The 19,955-nt window shown below is 39.9% G+C and overlaps 2 protein-coding genes across 2 annotated transcripts in view; one reads left to right on the plus strand and one right to left on the minus strand.

The window, feature by feature from the left end:
* Positions 1-229: 229 nt before the first annotated feature.
* ccdc181 (coiled-coil domain containing 181) lies at positions 230-5,242 on the plus strand. Its single transcript, XM_034080603.1, has 6 exons — positions 230-438; positions 2,351-2,460; positions 2,832-3,797; positions 3,937-4,083; positions 4,399-4,556; positions 4,856-5,242. Exons 2-6 carry the CDS (start codon positions 2,359-2,361, stop codon positions 5,025-5,027), a joined length of 1,545 nt encoding a protein of 514 aa, XP_033936494.1. The 5' UTR covers positions 230-438; positions 2,351-2,358; the 3' UTR covers positions 5,028-5,242.
* Positions 5,243-5,594: 352 nt separating this feature from the next.
* The window catches only part of p3h2 (prolyl 3-hydroxylase 2), a 64,700-nt gene continuing 50,339 nt past the window's right edge, over positions 5,595-19,955 (minus strand). Inside the window, exons 4-15 of the mRNA XM_034080602.2 lie at positions 13,717-13,848; positions 12,710-12,837; positions 10,256-10,345; positions 9,780-9,820; positions 9,026-9,117; positions 8,757-8,884; positions 8,585-8,680; positions 8,178-8,328; positions 7,839-7,956; positions 7,656-7,731; positions 7,374-7,514; positions 5,595-6,810 (exon numbers count right to left, since the gene is read on the minus strand). Coding sequence (XP_033936493.1) covers positions 6,718-6,810; positions 7,374-7,514; positions 7,656-7,731; positions 7,839-7,956; positions 8,178-8,328; positions 8,585-8,680; positions 8,757-8,884; positions 9,026-9,117; positions 9,780-9,820; positions 10,256-10,345; positions 12,710-12,837; positions 13,717-13,848 — 1,286 coding nt within the window. The 3' untranslated portion in view covers positions 5,595-6,717. The remainder of the gene's footprint in view (positions 6,811-7,373; positions 7,515-7,655; positions 7,732-7,838; positions 7,957-8,177; positions 8,329-8,584; positions 8,681-8,756; positions 8,885-9,025; positions 9,118-9,779; positions 9,821-10,255; positions 10,346-12,709; positions 12,838-13,716; positions 13,849-19,955) is intronic.

A 19,955-nucleotide genomic window follows, 5' to 3' on the forward strand; every position in this document is an offset into this window, starting at 1 on the left:
ATTTTGTAATATCCTATAGGCTAATATGAACTGGCAACTAATTTGTTATATAAATAAACAGAGAAGGTGGTATATCATTTTTTTATACTGGCCTTATATTTAAAAATGTTCATCGGGATTATTTCTCTGAGGGGCTCCTGGAACCATGTGTTTTCTCTTGTGTGCATGGAGATGTTATTATTTTGTGAATTGTGTGTCCTGTATGCGCATGCGCAAGTAGTAAAGCGTGTTGTAGGTCTCTATGACGACGGGTCTAATAAACCTTTTAGGGCTGCAGAGGGACTGGAAGCAGATTATGTACACAGGTGTTGTTCCGCAGACTGCCAGACACTATGTGGGCCAGTTAGATGGAGGGATAGTTACAAAACAAGCCGGCCGGATGGTGGTGACATCGCTCTGAACTCAACCGGAATACTAAGCAAGGACCCGCCGGTGCTGGTGAGTTTACTAACAATTGTCACAATTATTTGTACTGCTCTTAATTCTTAGTAGACAAACAAACCCACAAATCAGCCTCCTAATTCTGTCTCCTGTTTATTTGTAGCCCGCAGAGCTATAAAGATAAACAGGATTATTGTCTATATTAAACTCTGTGTTGTAGCCAGGGGAATTGGTTCCGAGACAACAGAGCAAAGCTGCTGTAAACATAACCTACATGTCAGCAGAGAGGGGATATCTGTGACAAAAAGCAACAACAAGAATAATAGTTTACTGGTAACCTGGTAGTACTGGTTTCTTTCCAGTAGGTGACGACCAATCCTCAACACCAGTAGCCTACATTGTATAGTAGGCTACAGGTGGGAGAAGCATTTCAATCTTAAACCTGATTAACAGTAGCAATACAACAGTTAAAGTCCTGCATTTCAAACTTAAAAAGTCAAATTTAGCAAAAGTATAAAAGTATTGGCGTTAACATATTTTTAAAGTACCAAAAGTAAGAGTACATTCATTATTAAAATGGTCAATTTGAGATGAATGCTTAAATAATACTGGATTATAATTATTGATGCACTAATGCATTACTTTATTGTTGCATCATTTGATATTTGAAGCGACATATACTGCTATTGCTAGCTCATGAGTATAACCAAGGGATCAATACCGTTTCATCTTTAATATTAGATCGTAGTTTGTTGAATATAATGTTGTATTTCTTATCTTAATTAACTCAAGTAATTATTCATTTAATGAATCACAACTGTAGTGGATTATAGAAGTACAGTATTCCCCCTGAGCTGCAATGGGATAGATAGATTAAGGCCTCATTTAGCAGGGGATTTAAGTTAAGTACCCCAAACGGTATTAAAGTACAGACTTTGAGTACATTTTGTTAGTTACATTCTAGCTTTTTTTTATTTATTCCTGTGTAACCCATATATCCACATTACATAAAGTGATGTGTGGGAAGTATTAGTAACACAACGATCCAAAAATTCCTTGGCTCTTCCATCCATGAGACATACAAAATAAAATAAACCTAACATTTGAAATACTGTTTAGAGTATGATCTGTGTGGTGTTGTTTTGATTATCCAAATAGATGGACTCTAATCTGTGTTCCACTCGAGTGTAGATGAGGTTTAGTATTGTATGTCTGTGAACATCCTCAGTGACGAGGTTATGGGATGTCTAGCATCTGACCTTTCACCTCTGTTGGCTATCACTTACCTTGATGTCATGCGGTGGCAATATACTTGTAAATAAAACATGCTTAACTATGATGATACACTAGAGTGCAATTTATAATACATTCGTACAGTATGTTGTTTTTAATAAATGCAGCTTTATTTGTATCAGCATATACACTTTAAAAAGCCTGCCTTTGTGTAGGATGTGTATTATTTACATCTTCCCTGACATTTAAAACATATACATTTGTCAGACTCCACAAACTGTTTCAGAACAAAGACTGTTTTTATATTACTGTTATATGTGTCTTAAATTGGCACACAATATTTTCACAAAGTTCCATATGTATACAATCATGTCGAGGATGTCATTACAAGAAGCAATCAAAGTCCTAAAGCTGTGTACTAAATATTTGTGATTTTATGAGTCAAATCCTTACTCATAGTCGACATAGAGGGAGTTATGTCTTAAAGTTGGTACAAGATGTAATGTCTGGGGGACATTAAACATATTTTAATTTTTCTTCTGGAGGCCATACATGGGTGATAAAGTATTTTAAGAGACCTTTTCCTAGACTTAAGTGGAACAACAGGATATTTTATTTGGTCAGATGTTAAGATATCTTTCTCCGGGCTGCCTGACTGATATCACTTCCCTCAGTCAGGCCCTTCTGCTAAAGTGGCAACAATCTTGTCTGAACATTATTTCTGATCTTCTTCCAGTGAAGATTATGAGTGGGGTGGTTATCACAAAGTCTCAGGACGAATACGAGGACGACTTCGAGAAGGATCTGGACTGGCTGATCAGCGAGGAATCCCGGAGTGAGGACCAGGTAAGTCCTTTATAGAAAATCTCGGGACAGGCTGATAACTTCTCTCCTATATACTTTCTATTTTTTACACTGCTTGTTTTTTTAATCATGTGAAACCAGTTCTGTGCTGCTCTACTTACTGCAGACTAGGTGCGGCATCTGTAGTGTTGAGTTACCCAGCCAGGCACATATCAGTGTACATGTGAAACCCATGCTGTTGACATGCGGTGACATACTTTCACTGTGCTCCACTGCTGGATGCAATATTGATGAACACACTAACGCATGTCTGTTATCACACCACCTATTACCTGCTTACTATTGATGTTGCTCATTCATTTACCTTCAAACCTATTTAATTAATGCAGTTTTTCTGTTGTTCTGCACCTCAGGGTCCTGACTTTAAAGACATAGAAGCAGAGATTGACAAAGAACTGGAGGAGGATGAGAAACAGAAAAGAAAGAAAAGAAAGCCAAGAAGCCTCAAGGAGGAGAAGAGAGGCAAGACATCCGAAGAGTTGAAAGAAGATGAAGAGAGGTGGCCCTCACCTATGGATCCATTAGAGTATGATTCAGACAGAGACAGCCCAAATAAGTCCTCAACCATACTCCCACCTCCTCCAGAGATGGAAGAACAGACTGAAGAGGAGAAGAAGTACATCCAGGAGAAGATCCAGAAGGCGAATCGAGAGCTGCAGGACCAAGAGGCCCCGAGTATGACGAGACGCAGACGGCTGCATTTTAAAGAGACGCTGGTGGACCTGGTGGTGTCTCCACAGCAGTTTGAGAAAGGAGACACTGGTGAAGTGGAAGGGGAGCAGTGCACCAAGGATTCAAAGGTCGAGATCGAAGTGTCGGGGAAGCTTTCTGAGCTAAAACTTTCCCCTCGACAAGAGAGGGAATCTGGCAGAGCTGCGGAGAGCATTGAGGGAGGGTTAAAGGAAGGAAAAGTCCTGGTAGAAAAGGATGGTAAGTTTGACCTAGTCAGCCTGAAAGAGGTGGAGAGTATGGGACTGCTGCCTCCTATAGCAAACAACAGCATGGACTTCTCCTTCTCACGTCACACGGAGCAGACTGTGAGCTCCAGTAAGACCTCCAGGTCCTCCTCCTCTCCTCGTGCCGGCTCTCACCCTTTCCATCAAGGCATATATCAGCTCCCTGCCCCCCGACCCCCAGCCCAGCCCAGGAGCAGGCCCAGCTCAGCCAGCCACAGCCAGAGAGGCACCCAGTGGAGAAACAGCAAGCGGAGGGTGCAGTCTGCCACCGGGACCCCCTGCCAGGCCACATACAGCCTCTCACCACAGCAGAAAGAGCTGCTGCAGAGGATCGAGCAGAGGAAGAACAGGCTGGCCAGAGAGGTAGGGAAGAATACTTGAAAGACAAAAGTTAGTGTATTTCACCAGTAAAAGTAGCACAGCAAGCATCAAAACAACAAATGAGCATTTCCACGTTTAGCCTTGATTTCTTAAAATACTGTTTAGATCATTCTTGCTTTAGGAAGAGCAGAGGAAACAGGAGGAAGAGGAGCAGAAGAGGCAAGAGAACGAGCTGGCGTTTAAGGCCTGGCTGATGAAGAAGAGAGAGCAGTTTCAGGAGGAGAAGAGGATCCACCGAGCCCAGGAGATGGAGAGGAACAGCGCTAAGGTACAGACTCTGATTATTTTTTTAATATAATTGAATCAATATCCTATAATTATTTCGTAATTTTAAACAGCTTTTGTCAAGTCTTCATCCTACTCTAAAGACATGAAAGCGTCCACATTTTCTACAGCAAACATTTGTAGGCTCCTGTGCGGAAAAGTAGAGAAATACTTTTACAAGAAGTAGTAACAGTATTCTATTTGTTACACATATAAATTATAACTTAGTTTGTTTGCATCCATAGCTTACAAGGAAACCAAATCAGCAATGCTATACTAAATGTCAACTTACTGGATGTATTTCTGCATCCTCCGGCAGAGAGACTCCAGCGACCCAGAGGAGACCTTCAGGCTGTGGCTCCAGAGGAAGCAGGAGCAGCAGCAGAGAGAGAGACACCTGCTGGAGCTGAAGAGGCTGGAGGAGGACAGCGGATACCTCCTGCGCAGCCGAGAGGAGTGTGAGCGTGCCTTCAAACTGTGAGTACACCTACATCTACATTCACCACAACTTCTCACAGTATTTCAAAATATCTGTCTTTATGTTGAATCATGATAAATCCATTATATTGCCATAGGTCTATTTGAAGTTGTTAATAGTTAGTTTGTCAGAAGCATTTACACATATAATATTTATTTATTTACATTGCCTGTGAAATGTTTTTTTCACACATTAAAAAATATCATGTTTATCTTAAAGGTCAATTGTGTTTCTCGCCATTTTTTCCTCATGCGTAAATTGGCACCTGGTAATCTCCATGGTCTTGTGCCCTCCTCAGGTGGCTGAAGCGTAAACGGACGGAGAAGCAAGCGGAGCAGCAGGCGGCTCGAGAGCGCTCCCGCAGGTTGGTGCTGGAGGAGCGGCGCGCACGACGGATGAGGGACCTGCTGTGCACCGTCAATGAAACCAAGTCATTCAGATTTACCGAACAGCTGGACCACCGCTTCTGAACCAAACACATCCAATGTCCCCTGGATTCAAACACACACCACCTCAAACTCCACCCTGGGCAACACGAGACTTGGAATGAACAGAATACATAGTTTACTCTCAGTCCAGTTGTTATTTATTTCTACTTCTGGGCTGTGTTAAAGTACATTCTGAGAAGATAAAGTTTACCGCAGTGACCTCCTCTTAGTGTGATAACATTAAAAGAGTGACTGATTTTTTGTTACTGTATTTACCTTGTGTCGTGGCTGACGCACTTTACTTTTAATGGAGCTAAACTGCAGGGCTGTACAGTGTAAGCTCAAGTTTTTGTTACTGTATGCCTTTCGTCAGAGAGTGTTCGGTTACATAGGTATACAAGCATACTTTTGAGTTTACAACAGGTGACTTGAGCAGATAAAACTCTAAGGAATGAGATATAGATCTGTAAAGCGATATATGCCTGGTTGTTTGAGACATGACTCAGACATAACACAAACAATGTATCAGTTTCTTTGTTTAAAATGCATTCTTGTTTCCTGCAAATGAACAATGATGAGAGAACAAATATACGCAGTTCAATATAGATATGGAATTTTATCATTTTAATTTATAGACATGGACACATCAATGTGTGTGTGCTACATCATTTCAGAATTAAATATCAGTGAAACAAAAGTGGCCAACCTCATAACACGACCGGTTTAAGATTTCTGGTTAGCAGTTTGTATCTATGTAAAAAAAGAAAGAAACTGTGTACGTTTTCTCCATTGGGTTTACAGTGCACGATTCGACCTCATCTGTATCCTCAACACAATTATAAAGACAAAAAAAGATAGATACATATATTTATTCCTTGAAACAGGAATGATTGACATCTTTTATGAAAAAAGTTCCTCATATTAAATGCCAACAGTTACGTCAGCATCTGTCTATTATTAAAAACACATAAATAATAGTAAAATATGTAAGTGAACATGTAAAACAGTATATTCTGCTCTGTGTGCCCAGAGAGTAAGGGGGGGTTATTCACGGCAACAACAAAGGAAAATAAGACATTTACAGTTTCAGACAGAGTGCATGATCATTAAATATTCAGCAAGAACATATCTCTTTCTCAAACTCTTTGTATGAGCACTATTATAAAATCAGGTACCCAAAGTAGAAAAACAGTACGCTTTCTACATTGAAAATAGTTATTACTGTCACAAAAAAATATTGAAGAACATTATGTTGTTACTTATTAATAGTACTTGCAACGGTACCAATTGTGAGTTATTTTAAAACAGAGACAACTACAAGTAAGATATTTTTTGTAAATATCTGCATCGTGTTTATGAATAAAACCCATTAGAAATGTCGTCCAAAACCAGAACAACTCAGAACTCAGAGCAACAAATAAACAAATGTCTGCCGTTCTTCTGTTTGGCTTCTTCACAGTTCAGTACGTTACAGATATGATCAGTCTTGAATGAAACCAGGTACAACAAAACAAAACAGAAATAGTTGGATTTCTTTCTCTACAAGAAGCTGTCGCTGGAGGGAAAGACAAAAGGTAAACTCAAATACTTGTGGGTAGAACACAAAAATGACAATATTATTAACCTTGCACTTCAAACAGTACAAACATAGAAAAGTTCTGATCCAAAGGCTTTTTCAATAAATAGTTAAAATATTTAGAAGGATTTGGTAGAAGGGGAAGAGGTGAAGCTTCTACAGTTCATCTTTAGGGTTGATGTTGAGGCCCGGACCCCAAACAGACTGCGTGTCCAACGCCTGGATCACCTCATCCGCCTGAAGTCTCTCCTAGTAGTGAAAAAGAACAAATAATTCAGGCTAGAGTAATACATACACTCAAGTTAGCAAAAGCATATTACATATTTCTGTTTTATTGTGTTGCACTGTTGGTGGAGCCGGTGACCGAAGATTGTCATCATCATAACTACACTGTACGTATGACTAATAAAAGCCTTGAACCTTGATTTAATCTGAAGGGATTTCTTATATAAAAGGAGCCAAAAGTTGTCGCTATCCCAATGCTTTGGGTGAAATGGAAGATTTGGATTTGTATCCACTAGTGTCCTAATCCGACACCAGATAGCAGGAAGTGGATCTATGGCCTTTCACTTATGGGAAAATCTATGCCATCCCCTGTTGACAATTCTTTATTATTTAAAGCTGCTTTGTATCGTAGATCGACAAACCAACAGCTCTCTTAGCTAAATGCTAACACATCTTAGTTTGACATCTAAGCGTGGTCACATTTGCTAATAGTTCTAAACTTGGAAGCGACTTTGGAATAAACATAGGAGGAAAGGGATGATTACTTATTCATTTGCAATTGTTCTTTAACAGAAACATTAGTTTACCAGTTCTCTGAAGAGCGGGTCCAGAGTGAACCACAGAGCGACGGCACACCTCTGCCCGCTCGTGACGGCCTTCACACCGTGTGGATTCTCCCCTCCGGATGAGAAACCCACCATCCGGCCACACTTGGGCTTCACTGATGCCTAGAGAAAATAGAGTTTTACGTTTAATATGAATATTGCATCCTTTTGGTATCAGACCCCTGATATTAGCATGTTCACTGACTTCCTGTGCCGCAAAATCATTTTAAAGTAACTCTCACATCAAAGAAGACACCATCTTACCGTGACTGTTTTGGCATCCATTTCTGTGAATATGAACTCCCCTCCTTCAAAATCTCCATTGAGATATAACAGTGCACTGAAAATAAAAAAGGAAAGTATAGATCAGCACATACTCAACTGATTGAAAGAGACCGCTGCAGAAAAGTGGGTTAATTATTTATAGCAGTGCTGATAGCCTCTCACCTGTAGTCTCTGTATGTGTACGCTGGAGGCTCCTTCCAGCACTCATTGGCCTCGGGGTCCAGCAGACAGTTGTCAGCATGGATGGGATGGCTCAGGTCATTCCTGTGATCCTGCTGGCCTGTGAAGGACAAGCAAAAAGAATACATACATATAAAACATCCTCTGTACTTTTCAAGGTATGGCAAGACTATACATTAGATCTACTTTTTGAGGGCTTTCTTTACAACAGTCTAGACTGTAATTAAAGTAAAACAATTTAAGCTTATTGTTACACGTATGACTTAAGGAATACATTTTAAAAGATGGCACTTGTGAAATGTGTTTCCTTGTGTAACTGACCTGTGATGGCCGTCCGGCACACTAGGTGTGTGTAGGAGAAGTGTAGGGTGGAGTTGAGCAGGAAGTACGACTCGATGATCTGCCTCGCTCGCTCGCTGATGTCATAGAACATGCGAGCGCTCCTCATCGGCACCCTGCCCTCATAGCTGTACTGTAGGGAAGAAATAACAAAATGGAGCATAACATGTAGAGTTAAACCATAAATGAAGAAAGATGACACATTCTTTTGAACACTGTATATTATGAATATGCAATATTGCTGAGCCCATGGTTTGAATTTTGACTTGAAATTAAACTCTTCTCATTAATCCATTTAGCTCGGATAATATGCCATTTTCTGTAACCCTGACAACAATCTAGTCTAATGATTAATTCAGTCATTTCTTTCTGTTTAGTGGTTAGTGTACCTGCAGGGTTTTGAGCACAGTGGCTCCTTCAAACTTCTCGTTGGGAGTGTGTGGAGACATCTTCCCTCTGTAGCCGTCTCCTGCTTTGGTGACAGCCTGGAAACAAGATTAAGATTCATAAGATTCATTTTAAAATTAAGATTTAAAACCTTAATGAGTGTAATGTCCTTACATGTGCCAGGTCTCTGAGGTCCGAGCACTCCTCCTCAGATATGACATCATCCAGCAGCACCCGCTGCGTCCCGTTCAGGGCCGCAGAGTCCTGCACCAGCTGCACCTTGTCAAACAGCAAGGGGCCACCTACACAGATCACAGAGCAGTACTTAAAGAATGCAACATGTTATCTTAGCAATGTTCAAGGAAGATTTAACTGAACACTGAGGGCTTTTTCTTCAAAGTGTAACTCCTGTTCTGCTTTATCTCTGGTTGTAGTGAAGTTACCTTCTTTGAATTGCTGTGGAGAAAGAGCAGAGATGTTCTTCTTCTCTGAGATGGGAACATACTCCATCCAGCCGTCGGTACCAGAAGGAATCCTGGAAAACAGAAAACAGAGAATTATTTTGTCATTAGGAGTCATCAGTATTATTACTTTAACCCTGCACTTTTCAATTTTTCAAAATATATTTTTTGGGCAATTATGACACCATAAAACACCATCATATTCTTTGTGGGTTTGAATTGATAATATAACAAACTCAAGCAGATACAAAACACCATTATCATTATATTTGGGGGAGTTTCCTGATAAATGTCAGTCCAATATTCCTTCTACTTTAGCTCTGTATCCGTCTCTTTCGACTCCTGAGGGAATATCGGTCTCTAAAGTTACTAAATGCTCCATTATGTTCACCAGCTATTTGTTTATCATGTCAGTCTGCTGTTTAGTGCAGAGTGTGTAGCAAACAGCTTTGGAGCTGAAAACAACTGCAGCCAAAACAACAATAAGGGCAATGAAAGAACACAAACAGTAGAGTTGCAGTCCCCACAGCTAAACAATTAGTTTAAACAAGTTATCATTTAAATATAAATCACTACAGAGAGTTGAGAGAAACAGTTTTTCTAAAAAGACTGATAATTCCGCTTTTCATTTTTACATTATATCTATCTTTTTTTAAGGCAATGAGAAGACAAAAGGTATTGTATGATAAACTGTTTGATGCTACACCTTAAAGTTTGACGGATTCTAACTCTTTACCTGTTTGAGTCCTCTCTTCGACCTGTGCTGCTCCAATAATTCTGTAGAAAAGAGAATGGACATTTTTAATATTTACATTTGTCTTTTTCTAAATCTCTCCTGCCAAGGAGTCAATGAATAAATAAAGAAGAAAACCAGGGGGACTCAATATATGCTTTACTAATACCAGAGGTAATTTTATAAGTGCAATGTACAAAGAAATATGACATGTCAGAGTGGCCAGCAGGTGTCGCTGTCGGCTAAGAGGACAGTGGTGGACGGTGTCTGCCAAACACCTGTTACCCTGCTCTGAGTCAGCCAGCAGCAGACACACATTAATGCCTTTACACACTCAGCAGGAGATCTGCTCAGCATCAGACACATGTGGAATTATAGGGCACTGGTCTACCAATAAAAACCGTCTGTCTGCTTTGAATGTGTGGTTACACATGGAAAATGAACAACATTTGGGATAAGGTTGTATTCTGTTAACTCACCCCTTCTGTAAACTCTACACCCATGGTGTTGCTGCCAATCAAAAGGAGCTCCAGTTCCTGTTTGTGCCTCCTCAGGTACCATGCCGCATCCTGAGAACAACAACACACCAAACGTTAATGGCCAACAGTTTCCTGAGTCATTAAGGTAAATGTAAGCACGTGTTTTAAGTCCGGGACAGATGATGAAGGGGAAAATAACTGCTGGAAAGGAAGAAGATACACTACATATTTAATTGCTAAATGTACCTATTGTATGACTTATAAAGAAATGTCCCATCTGGTCTCTGCCTTAATCAAATGTCCCCCATTCATGGCAATGTTTAAGCCATCAAAAACACATTTGTATCACTTCCCGTACCCATAGTTATAGTAGAGTAAAAGTATTATGGTTAATAAAAAACATCTAGTGTGGTTTTAAAGCTCATGCCATTCCTTTTCCTAACTCTTAAAGTGACAGTGACTCCTTTCTCTCCTCGCCTCAGTGCCAGGACTAATGGAGTGTGTTGGCCTCTCTGCTTCTGTGTCCTCTCTGAGGGACAGTTTTACTACTGTTTCCTGCCTTGAGTGAAAACTTAAAAAAACAACAACTGCTGTTTCTGCAGCTAAAATAATACAGTAAGAGTGTTTGCTGCAGTGTGTGTTTGCATCTAAAGGCATTTCAAGGCCAATTGATTGAGCTATGTTGAAATACAAAAAATGCTGATGATATATTGACAATCATTCACACAACACAAGTCAACAACAAGGCCATTGGACGGTTTAACAATTGTCATGAAAACCAATTTACCAATTTATTAAAGTATTTCAGATTCTGATTCACATTGTTATTTTACTTTGGTTATTAAGGCACAGCAACAGGAAGAGACACAGTGTGTGTGTAATTATTGTGTAATGTCCAACATTTTTTTAATTTTTGGAGTTTGGAGTTGAGTATTATGAAACTTGAGCACCCAAAAGTGTTGTTTCTTCTTGTGGTTTGAAAAAAATAGAAAAGAGAAGCTGTTTTATTTCCAGTATCCTTAATACAAACAGCCCCCTAAATTGTTCCAGAGACTTCTGTGGTCACTGAGACCTTCCTGCTCCTCCACGTTCCTGAAAGGCAGGATTCTTTGGCAGGTCGGGCCTGGCACTGAGATCTAGGGATCTTTAAATGTTCTCCCCGAGGCCAGAGGGGGGGGGACGCAGGGCTACTGACTGATCTGTGAACTGACGGGACTGAAAATACTTTAATGCTAGAAAAATGTAAGCTATGAGTAGAAAAACAGAAGCACTGCAACAAGTAGGCCTCTCTTTATCTCACACACACACACACACACACACACACACACACACACACACACACACACACACACACACACACACACACACACACACACACACACACACACACACACACACACACACACACACACACACACACACACACACACACACACACACACACACACACACACACACACACACACACACACACACACACACACACACACACACACACACACACACTCCTGCTGGGAGTCTTGCTCAACATAATGAGTACCAGGCTTTCTAGGAAAACGAGAGTTTGTGTAATTGAGACTTCAACAAAGCGCTGCTTGACTTTTCACAGCAGCCGATCAGAGTTTGAGAAAAGAACACATTCTCACTGCTAAAGCGGCTGATGAGTAGCCAGACTTAACACATTTAATTTTCTTGAAGCGGGCAGATGTTCAGCCTTGAATCATTCAGTGTTATGAACACCAGGGGGGCAAGGAGATCATAAAGAGCGAGCCCAGAGGAAGAAATATGTTGTCGTTAACACCTTGACCTAATACTTCCAGCTGGACGGAGAACATATACAAGTGAAAAGCAAACTTTAAGAGGCGATAGCTGCCAAGCGAGAGTAGCAAACCTATCCAAGAAATACAGAAAACAGCCTGCGAGTCTCCTAGTTCCCCTCACACCCACACCTTTCCTCACATTACCTCAGTTGACAATGTATACTGTTGAACACATTGAAGACCTTAATGAGGATGTTTAACGGTTTCCTAATCATCCAACTAACTATACCTAAATCCAAGAGGAGAACAAGCTTGTCTTTCTTTTTCAGCTTCATTCTTATAGTTTGAGTTTCTACAAGAACATGTTTACCCTGCTTACATTTATAATATAAGTTCTATAATGTCAGTCTGAGTATACCAGAGTACACAACAACTGCATTGGTTTTCCTATTTCACAGTTTGAGGTTTAGATACCAAAAAACAAATGCTTAAAATTGTATTTACTATTATCTTTCTACAAGGAAACTTAAGAGAGCATAATTCCCATGCCAAGTCATTGTCATCTTTTACAGAGGAGCAACATAATCAATCCTGACTTCCAACATTTTAAATTGGCATGGTTTGTTCACGGCTCTCTAAACTCTCAGCCATCACCAATAACCCTCTGCACCCCATGACAACAGCTGATCCTGACCTCTCTTGGCTTGCCATCGTGTCCCAGCTCCTCTCTGTAGTATTCCACGTTGTCCATCATGGACTCCTCTTCCTCGTGGAATAACAAGTAGGTCAGAGAGCACTGCAGCGCCTCCTCCAGCCTGTCCACTGCACAGAGAGACATAAAGCAGTTAAAGTGGTGTAACCTTTGACGTTTACATATGAACATAAATAAAGTTAACCTTTTATACCCATTAGCAATATGGACTGGATGCTGCTGACCTCTGTGTGTGTGTGTGTGTGTGTGTGTGTGTGTGTGTGTGTGTGTGTGTGTGTGTGTGTGTGTGTGTGTGTGTGTGTGTGTGTGTGTGTGTGCGCCTATGTGTATACATCTAGACTGACATTCCAAACTGTTACCACAATGGATCAATGGAGTAAAATATTGGCTCTGGTTGACATAGGGGAAAAACACACACAAACATTCTCTCTCTCTCACGCACGCACGCACGCACACACACACACACTGTTAAAAATAAAATCAAAGGTTGCTCTGAGTGTGTTTGCAGAGACCCAATGATTCACGTTGCTTTATGAGAGCCACATGCTTATCGTTCATTAAATATAATCTAGTGATCTCACATCCACTCCCAACTACGCTTTGTTGACGTGCCAACGCCCTCATCTAGAAGAGTATTTCATGACATCAAACAAAAGACCGGAGCCTATCCTTTTATTCAGACACACAGGCGCACAAACACACCCACGCACACAGAGAAACCAACACCTGAGAGCCGCGAGATGAGACCAGATACACCAATATAAAAGTTGGCCAGGCAAACACACAAGCACACACAAGATAATGTCATTCATTCTTGTGCAACAATATCAACCTTTAAAAGGGGTGCGGGCAACTTTTGACTGGCTGTTTGTAGCACCTGTGGTCACTATGAGTTATTGTATGTGTGTGTGTGCGTGTGTGTGTTCAGGATCTGTTGAAATTGTGGTTAAAATGATTTCAGTAAATACACTAAAAGTTCTTGAACTTACCATGGAAGTAGGCAAACTGCAGGTAGTCGTAGTGCAGAGGCAGGAAGTTCTCCATGGGAGAGAGGCGGCCAGGCCGGGTGGCGAGGTCTCGAATACACTCGTGTTCACAGTGCAGCACCTGAGTGAAGTGGTCTGCAACAGATCAACAAAACAGGATCAGTTTGTAAATCTTAACTTAATGATCAAAAGCAGAATCTTGCATTGCATTTGGCTTTTGTTGTTGTTGTGTTGCGTGTTGGTTAAGGACAGTATTACTATCACCTATACCTGAGGGGAGATCAGGATTTTAAACAAAACAGCAGTCTGATAGTAAACTCTTATTTACAAAAACCTGCACATTTTTTCAGTTAAGCTTGGAAATCCACAATGTAAATGGAAAAAGTCGTGTTTGCAAGTAGTTTATAACCGCACCAAAAGTGCAGAGGAACATGTCCAATCAAAGTACTTTTCTCCAGAATGGTTCTAAAACATTTCCTCATTTCCAACATTTTTGCAAAATGTCTTGAAGAGCTTTACAATGCTCTCATAACATAACTTTTTGACCTTGAAAAGAAAATCTTTCTTTGGAGGCAAAAAGTAAGAAACTTCAGGTAGAGCCACAGAGTTGAGATTACTCCTCCAGGAATAGATTTTATATCTTCACTGAATTAATGATTTGATCAGACCCAGGTATTTCAAACCAGTATTTTTTATCAGCTTCCATTACAGAGTTTATATATTCAGTATGACCAATACCACTGGACCTTTGTCTGTTGGTAACGTAATGCACCAATGCAATACGGAGACTATTACAAATGAAGACCAAGGCCATTAACAATCATTGGTGTGATATCAGCTCAGGGGTAAAGGACCATTTCCAAACCAGCTGAAAGTAATGAATTGCTAGTCAGACAAAACGACATTGACTAGCTGATGGTGTATTTGTGTTGTATACTATAATACAGAGATTACTATTAAACATGAGAACATATCCTTAAACTGAAATTAACAAAAACTGCATTTAAAAACAGATGTTGAGATTTCACCCTCTGTCTGAAACCAGAGCCAAGTCCGCTCTGATTGGTTAGTGATTGGTCAACAGCTGAGAGATGTCCACCCTTTAAACTCCCTTTCAAAGGACCTTTGGGATTCTAGCCTTTAAAGACCATTTACACGCACACCAACTTGTATAACACACTACAGGAAAATGAAAACTTCAAAAAGCACAATAGGAAATCTTTAAAGCGCATCAGTGGTATCATTGTTACCTGTTGTCCTGTTTTATTACAGTATCTGTTATTTGTGGGGGAAAACACTGGATAGAGTATGAATTGATGATCTGTATCAAATACAGCATGTCCAACAGCATGTTTTCCCTGGTGCTGTGAAGTAGATCAACTACATGTTGTTCCCTTTATAACAGTTAAGTGCTTTCATGTCTTTGTGTTTCCTGAGGGTTCGATAAATTCATCACCACCTCAGGGAAAACAGATTTTACAGCGTGTTACATATCATTGCCTTATGTCGAGAGGAGAGCCAGACGAAGAGATGATAGCATGTGTGTGTATGTTTGTGTGTGTTTGTGCGTGAATATACAGTGAGGTCACTTTTGAGCAGCTGCGGTGCTACTTTCCTCGTGTTCAGACAGCAGAGCTGAGTCTCAGAGGAGCTGAAATATGAAATGTTTAAGGCCAGAATCAAGCAGCACTGGAAGGGGCTTATTTTTTCCTCTGCAAATCAGATCAAAACATAAGGAAGTCATTCTAGGAAAAACTTTCTCTTTTATTAAACCCACAAAGCGGATTATATTACTCTCAATAAATACATGATACAGGTCATCTCAACATAAATAAACATCATAATCACAGACTTTTCTACCGTGGTGCTATGCAAAATAATCCCTTGATTGCAAGTAAAACAAAGCATAGCCAAAACTAATTGCCCTTGGTTTTCTGTGTTTATGCAACCAGGCCATACATTTTTGAGACAAAGCACACTTGTCAGAAATTAAGCTGCGGCTACTGCACAAAACACGCCTCAATTTCCAGAAAGGCCTGACTCGTGTCATCAAAAGCCCGACTGACCAAAGTAGATGTGTGTATGTTTAAATGTGTAATCACGTAATCATGATCTGATGCTTTGCTGTGGATACACACATCCCGCCACATCAAAAACGCCTGATTCTCTGCAGGAAGATAGTTGAGGCCCACATGACTCCTATTGGATTCCAGCATGTTGTAAACAAGGTAAGATCTTAAAGCGGTACATACAATGTTTATGCTTACTGCTTGTTATTTATGAAGCTCATTAAAACTGTATGACTAACACTCGATGATGTGATATTGCTGAGGCTCCCTCTCTGGCTGCCAGTCTGATGAAAGCCAGCGGCTGCAGGGCTGAGCGTGAACTGTCTCACAGTGACCTCTGTCATTACGTTGCTCTCTGTTTAGGGCAGAGATCAGCAGCAGAGAGAGGGAGAGAAAACTAAGCGGTGGAGACTGGGAGCAGTGCAGCTGCCTTTTTTTTGTTTGAGCATAATTACTAATGGTTTACTGTACATCCGTGCAAAGCTGATGGAGGCATTGGTTTTGAATCATATCCCTAAGCTGCATTAACATGATATGTGATTTGGTGATCGGTAAAAACAGATTGTTAAGTTTTGCTTCCATTACATCCCCAGCTAGCTTGTGTCGGTTAGCACAGCAGTTGCTTGACGAAAAGTCAGCGACAATTGAGGTAAAAATTGAATTACTTCACATTTTTTGCGCAGAATTCTGCATCAATTTCATGAGGTGCGCGGTGTCGAGGGTAGGCTTACGCCCAGCCGGGTGCCCCCTCCATAGAAACACAACAGCAAGGTCGGCTAGTAAGAAGCTCTAAAACCTGAAAAGTTCCTAATAAGATATACTATCAAAAAGCAAACAATAAGATGACACATTGATTAGGCATAAGCAGTTTGAAAAAAAAAAATGTAAAAACATATATAAATACCAAAATGTCCTTTTAAGAATAAATGCCAAGAAAGTGCCCTCAGGTGTCACTATAGAAATAAGGTTGAGTGAGGTTATGAAGAGCGTTTTAGTCCTTAAGTGAGACAGAGGGGGTGGGGGGTGCACTCAGGCTGTTTCCTGGACGGTTGAGGATGTAATAGAGCATGTCTACCAAATCCCAGAATTGTAACTAGAAACTGCTCAGAGAATATCACTCAACACATTGGCGCTAAACTCAAGCTTGGACTGAACTTCCTTTAAGTTATTTCTTACTGTTATTTGTATTATTTGATTTATTTCTAGGAGACTTTGAACAATAATTTATTGTTTTTAATCGGTGTAGAGAGGTTGCCAACAACATACAGTGCAAACTCAATGCTTCCAAATGTAATATATTGATTTCAGCTGCCAGTTAAATCTGTGGGATATCTATTGTGTCATGAATCTTTCTGCACCTTGGCTCAACACGTCTGAATAGCATTATAAGTAGAGTTAAATGACTCCAGAGGGCCTGTAATGTAGTCTATATTAGAGTACTGTGATGATTACACACATTTTCTGAATAGAAATGTAAAACCAAAAATGTTCTGGAGGCAGTTTTCTAGTAAATGCAACTACCCAAACCCTCCCTGAAACCAACAATGAATAACAAAGAACATCTGAAGGAAGTCAGTGGACAAAATATTTCTGCATCTGTTTAGAGGACCTGGTGTCCCTTAGTCATGTTCATTTTTCCAAGAGATTACTTTGTACTGTCACTGCTCTGATTTGTGTCATGAATCTCTGTTGAAGTGTTTATAGTTAGCCATCTTATTTAAAAGTTAATCAAGCCAAAGCAGCAACATATACATATCTGCATTTCAATATGTGGAACATATCCTATTCCTAAGAAAAATCCTATTCCTAAGAACACATACAGTTAATAAAATAAAACACATATTCTCTTTTTCATGGCTGTTACAGTATCTCCTCTGCCTGTTGCCTCAGTGCCAACCTCCATCCAGTGCCAAGCCACTGCCAGGGAGATTTGATCAGCGAGTGAGCGTGAAGGGCGTTGTTTTGCCTCGTCTAAGCGTCCCCAGGCTCAATCTGTACAACAACAGCCGAGCTCGGGCTCAGAGCCACGCAGAGCAATCCTCGTGTTGGGGGAGCAGTCACTATAAGTTAACAAAATGCTCCACAACTAAACAGTCTCCTTCCTTTCATCCAGGACTGTAATAGACCTTTGGGGCTTTTAGGAAAAACTAAAGACAGGATTTATGAAACCAGTGTCAGAGGGCGGTGTGTCTAAAATGAAGACGAACTGGTATTTGCAAATCCACAGAAAACAGAAAGGTGGGGTTTCCCAGAAGGCTGAGAACATCAGAGAAAGCTCTTAATACGTTGGAACAGGAGGGGATCAATTTAGAATCAGCTCATACTGGAAATAAAGTGTTAAATATAATAATGAATGATGAAGCTAGATTGAAAAATCACCCTTACAGCTTGAAATAATTAAATGTTACTGTTTACTTGGTTCCAGCTGTCTTATCAACACCAACATGTTGTGGATCTAATACACAAAGAGGCTGTAAACAACTGAAATCACACCCTAAATTAAAAAAAGTCCTGGTTCTAATCAAATAGAAATGTGTTTAACAGTGTTTAACAGTGTTGCTGTTTCATTATTTCTATGATTTTGCCTTTTAAAGAATAGATACAGCTGAATACACCAACACATCATCCACATATTGTCTACATTTATTCTGGGATTTTACAGCTATAATATAACCCTGTTTTTTTATTTGAGGGTTTCTCTAAATATTAAAAATAAATCCAGACATTTACCAGTCCAAAGCTGACTTTCAGTTGGTGCTTCCCTTTAAATTAATGAGATTATTCCTTTGCATCACATTAATACCAGAGCTTATATTGCCCTGAATGGTCCCAATTTGTAGATATGCCCTTTTTATTGATACAGCACCATTTTATATATTTCCAAGCAAATTATTTAGCAGACCCCTTTATGCCCCAAACTCCATTTTAAGCATAGCTGATTTACATTATCAGGGTATATGCAGGAATCCTGAAGTCAAATGTAATACATTTTAAGACCCTTTCCATACATTTTAAGACCTCATCGCCACTTCGAGTTTTAATCGGTTACATCGGCGCAACATTTACTATATACAGTATTGATTGTCCTTCTTCCTTATCTTCCAACCATTTGGACGCAAACTAGGATTTCCCCATAACGATGTTGTTTAACAACCGGTATAAACGGACCTTCGCGCGCTATCAAGCAGTGAGCGTGTGATTTTCCTGTTCAGATTAAGTCAAATCCAACGGGATGCCAGAAATAAACTACACAGAATCACACTACACACCTACGCAATGATTACATTCAGGCAAACTGTAGAATACAACCTCTTTGGACAATTGATATACTTATTGAAAACAAGCTACAAAATGTAATACCTTAAATGCCGTTTAATACTTTTTAATAGCCTTAATTTTCGCTAAAATTGATTTATCAACTTTTAATACTTTTGATTATACATCTCGTGGAAATGACTTGTGCTACTTATATAGAAATGTTTATTTATTGGGATAAACCCCTTGAGATGCACCATCTCGTTTTCAAGGGGGTCCCGACAATAGCAACAACTTACAGACATAAATAAACAAAAAGACAAAATGCAAAACATGACACACAAGACAAACCACATACAGTCTGTTAAGTAAAATTCAATGCAATGCATACAATCATTACAATTTGAGAGACAGTCGAGCAAATCAGTTTCATCAATATCAGTTTAATTAATAACAAGTACAGACCAGTTGAAAGTGAGATGATAATGCATGTTTAAATATACCCAATGATGCAAGAGATCTAAAAGCAGCAGGTAAAGTATTCCAGTCTGTTGGGGCTTTGAAAATGAACGCTCTTCTGACAAATCAATTTTTTTGCAGAGGGGACAGAGAAATAAATCTGAACAGAATGTCTAACTTGATGATTTGGCGAGTAGGGTACAAAATACTGCTTTAAATAAGGGGGATAGTTATGCATTTAAATATCAGCTGAAGCCAATGCGTGTGTCTTCTTACATTTAAAGAAGGCCATTTAAGTTGGTAATACATTGTGCAGTGATGTGTACGAAAAGGACAACCAAGAACAAATCTGCATAGTCTATTGTAGGCTATGTTGAGTGGAGCAAGATCTGATTTATGTGCATTTTGGTAGACAACATCACAATAGTCCATAATCAGAAGAATAAGTTGAGAAGCAAT

Source organism: Pseudochaenichthys georgianus, chromosome 4 (assembly GCF_902827115.2).
Source record: "Pseudochaenichthys georgianus chromosome 4, fPseGeo1.2, whole genome shotgun sequence".
In the NCBI taxonomy this organism is placed as follows: Eukaryota; Metazoa; Chordata; class Actinopteri; order Perciformes; family Channichthyidae; genus Pseudochaenichthys; species Pseudochaenichthys georgianus.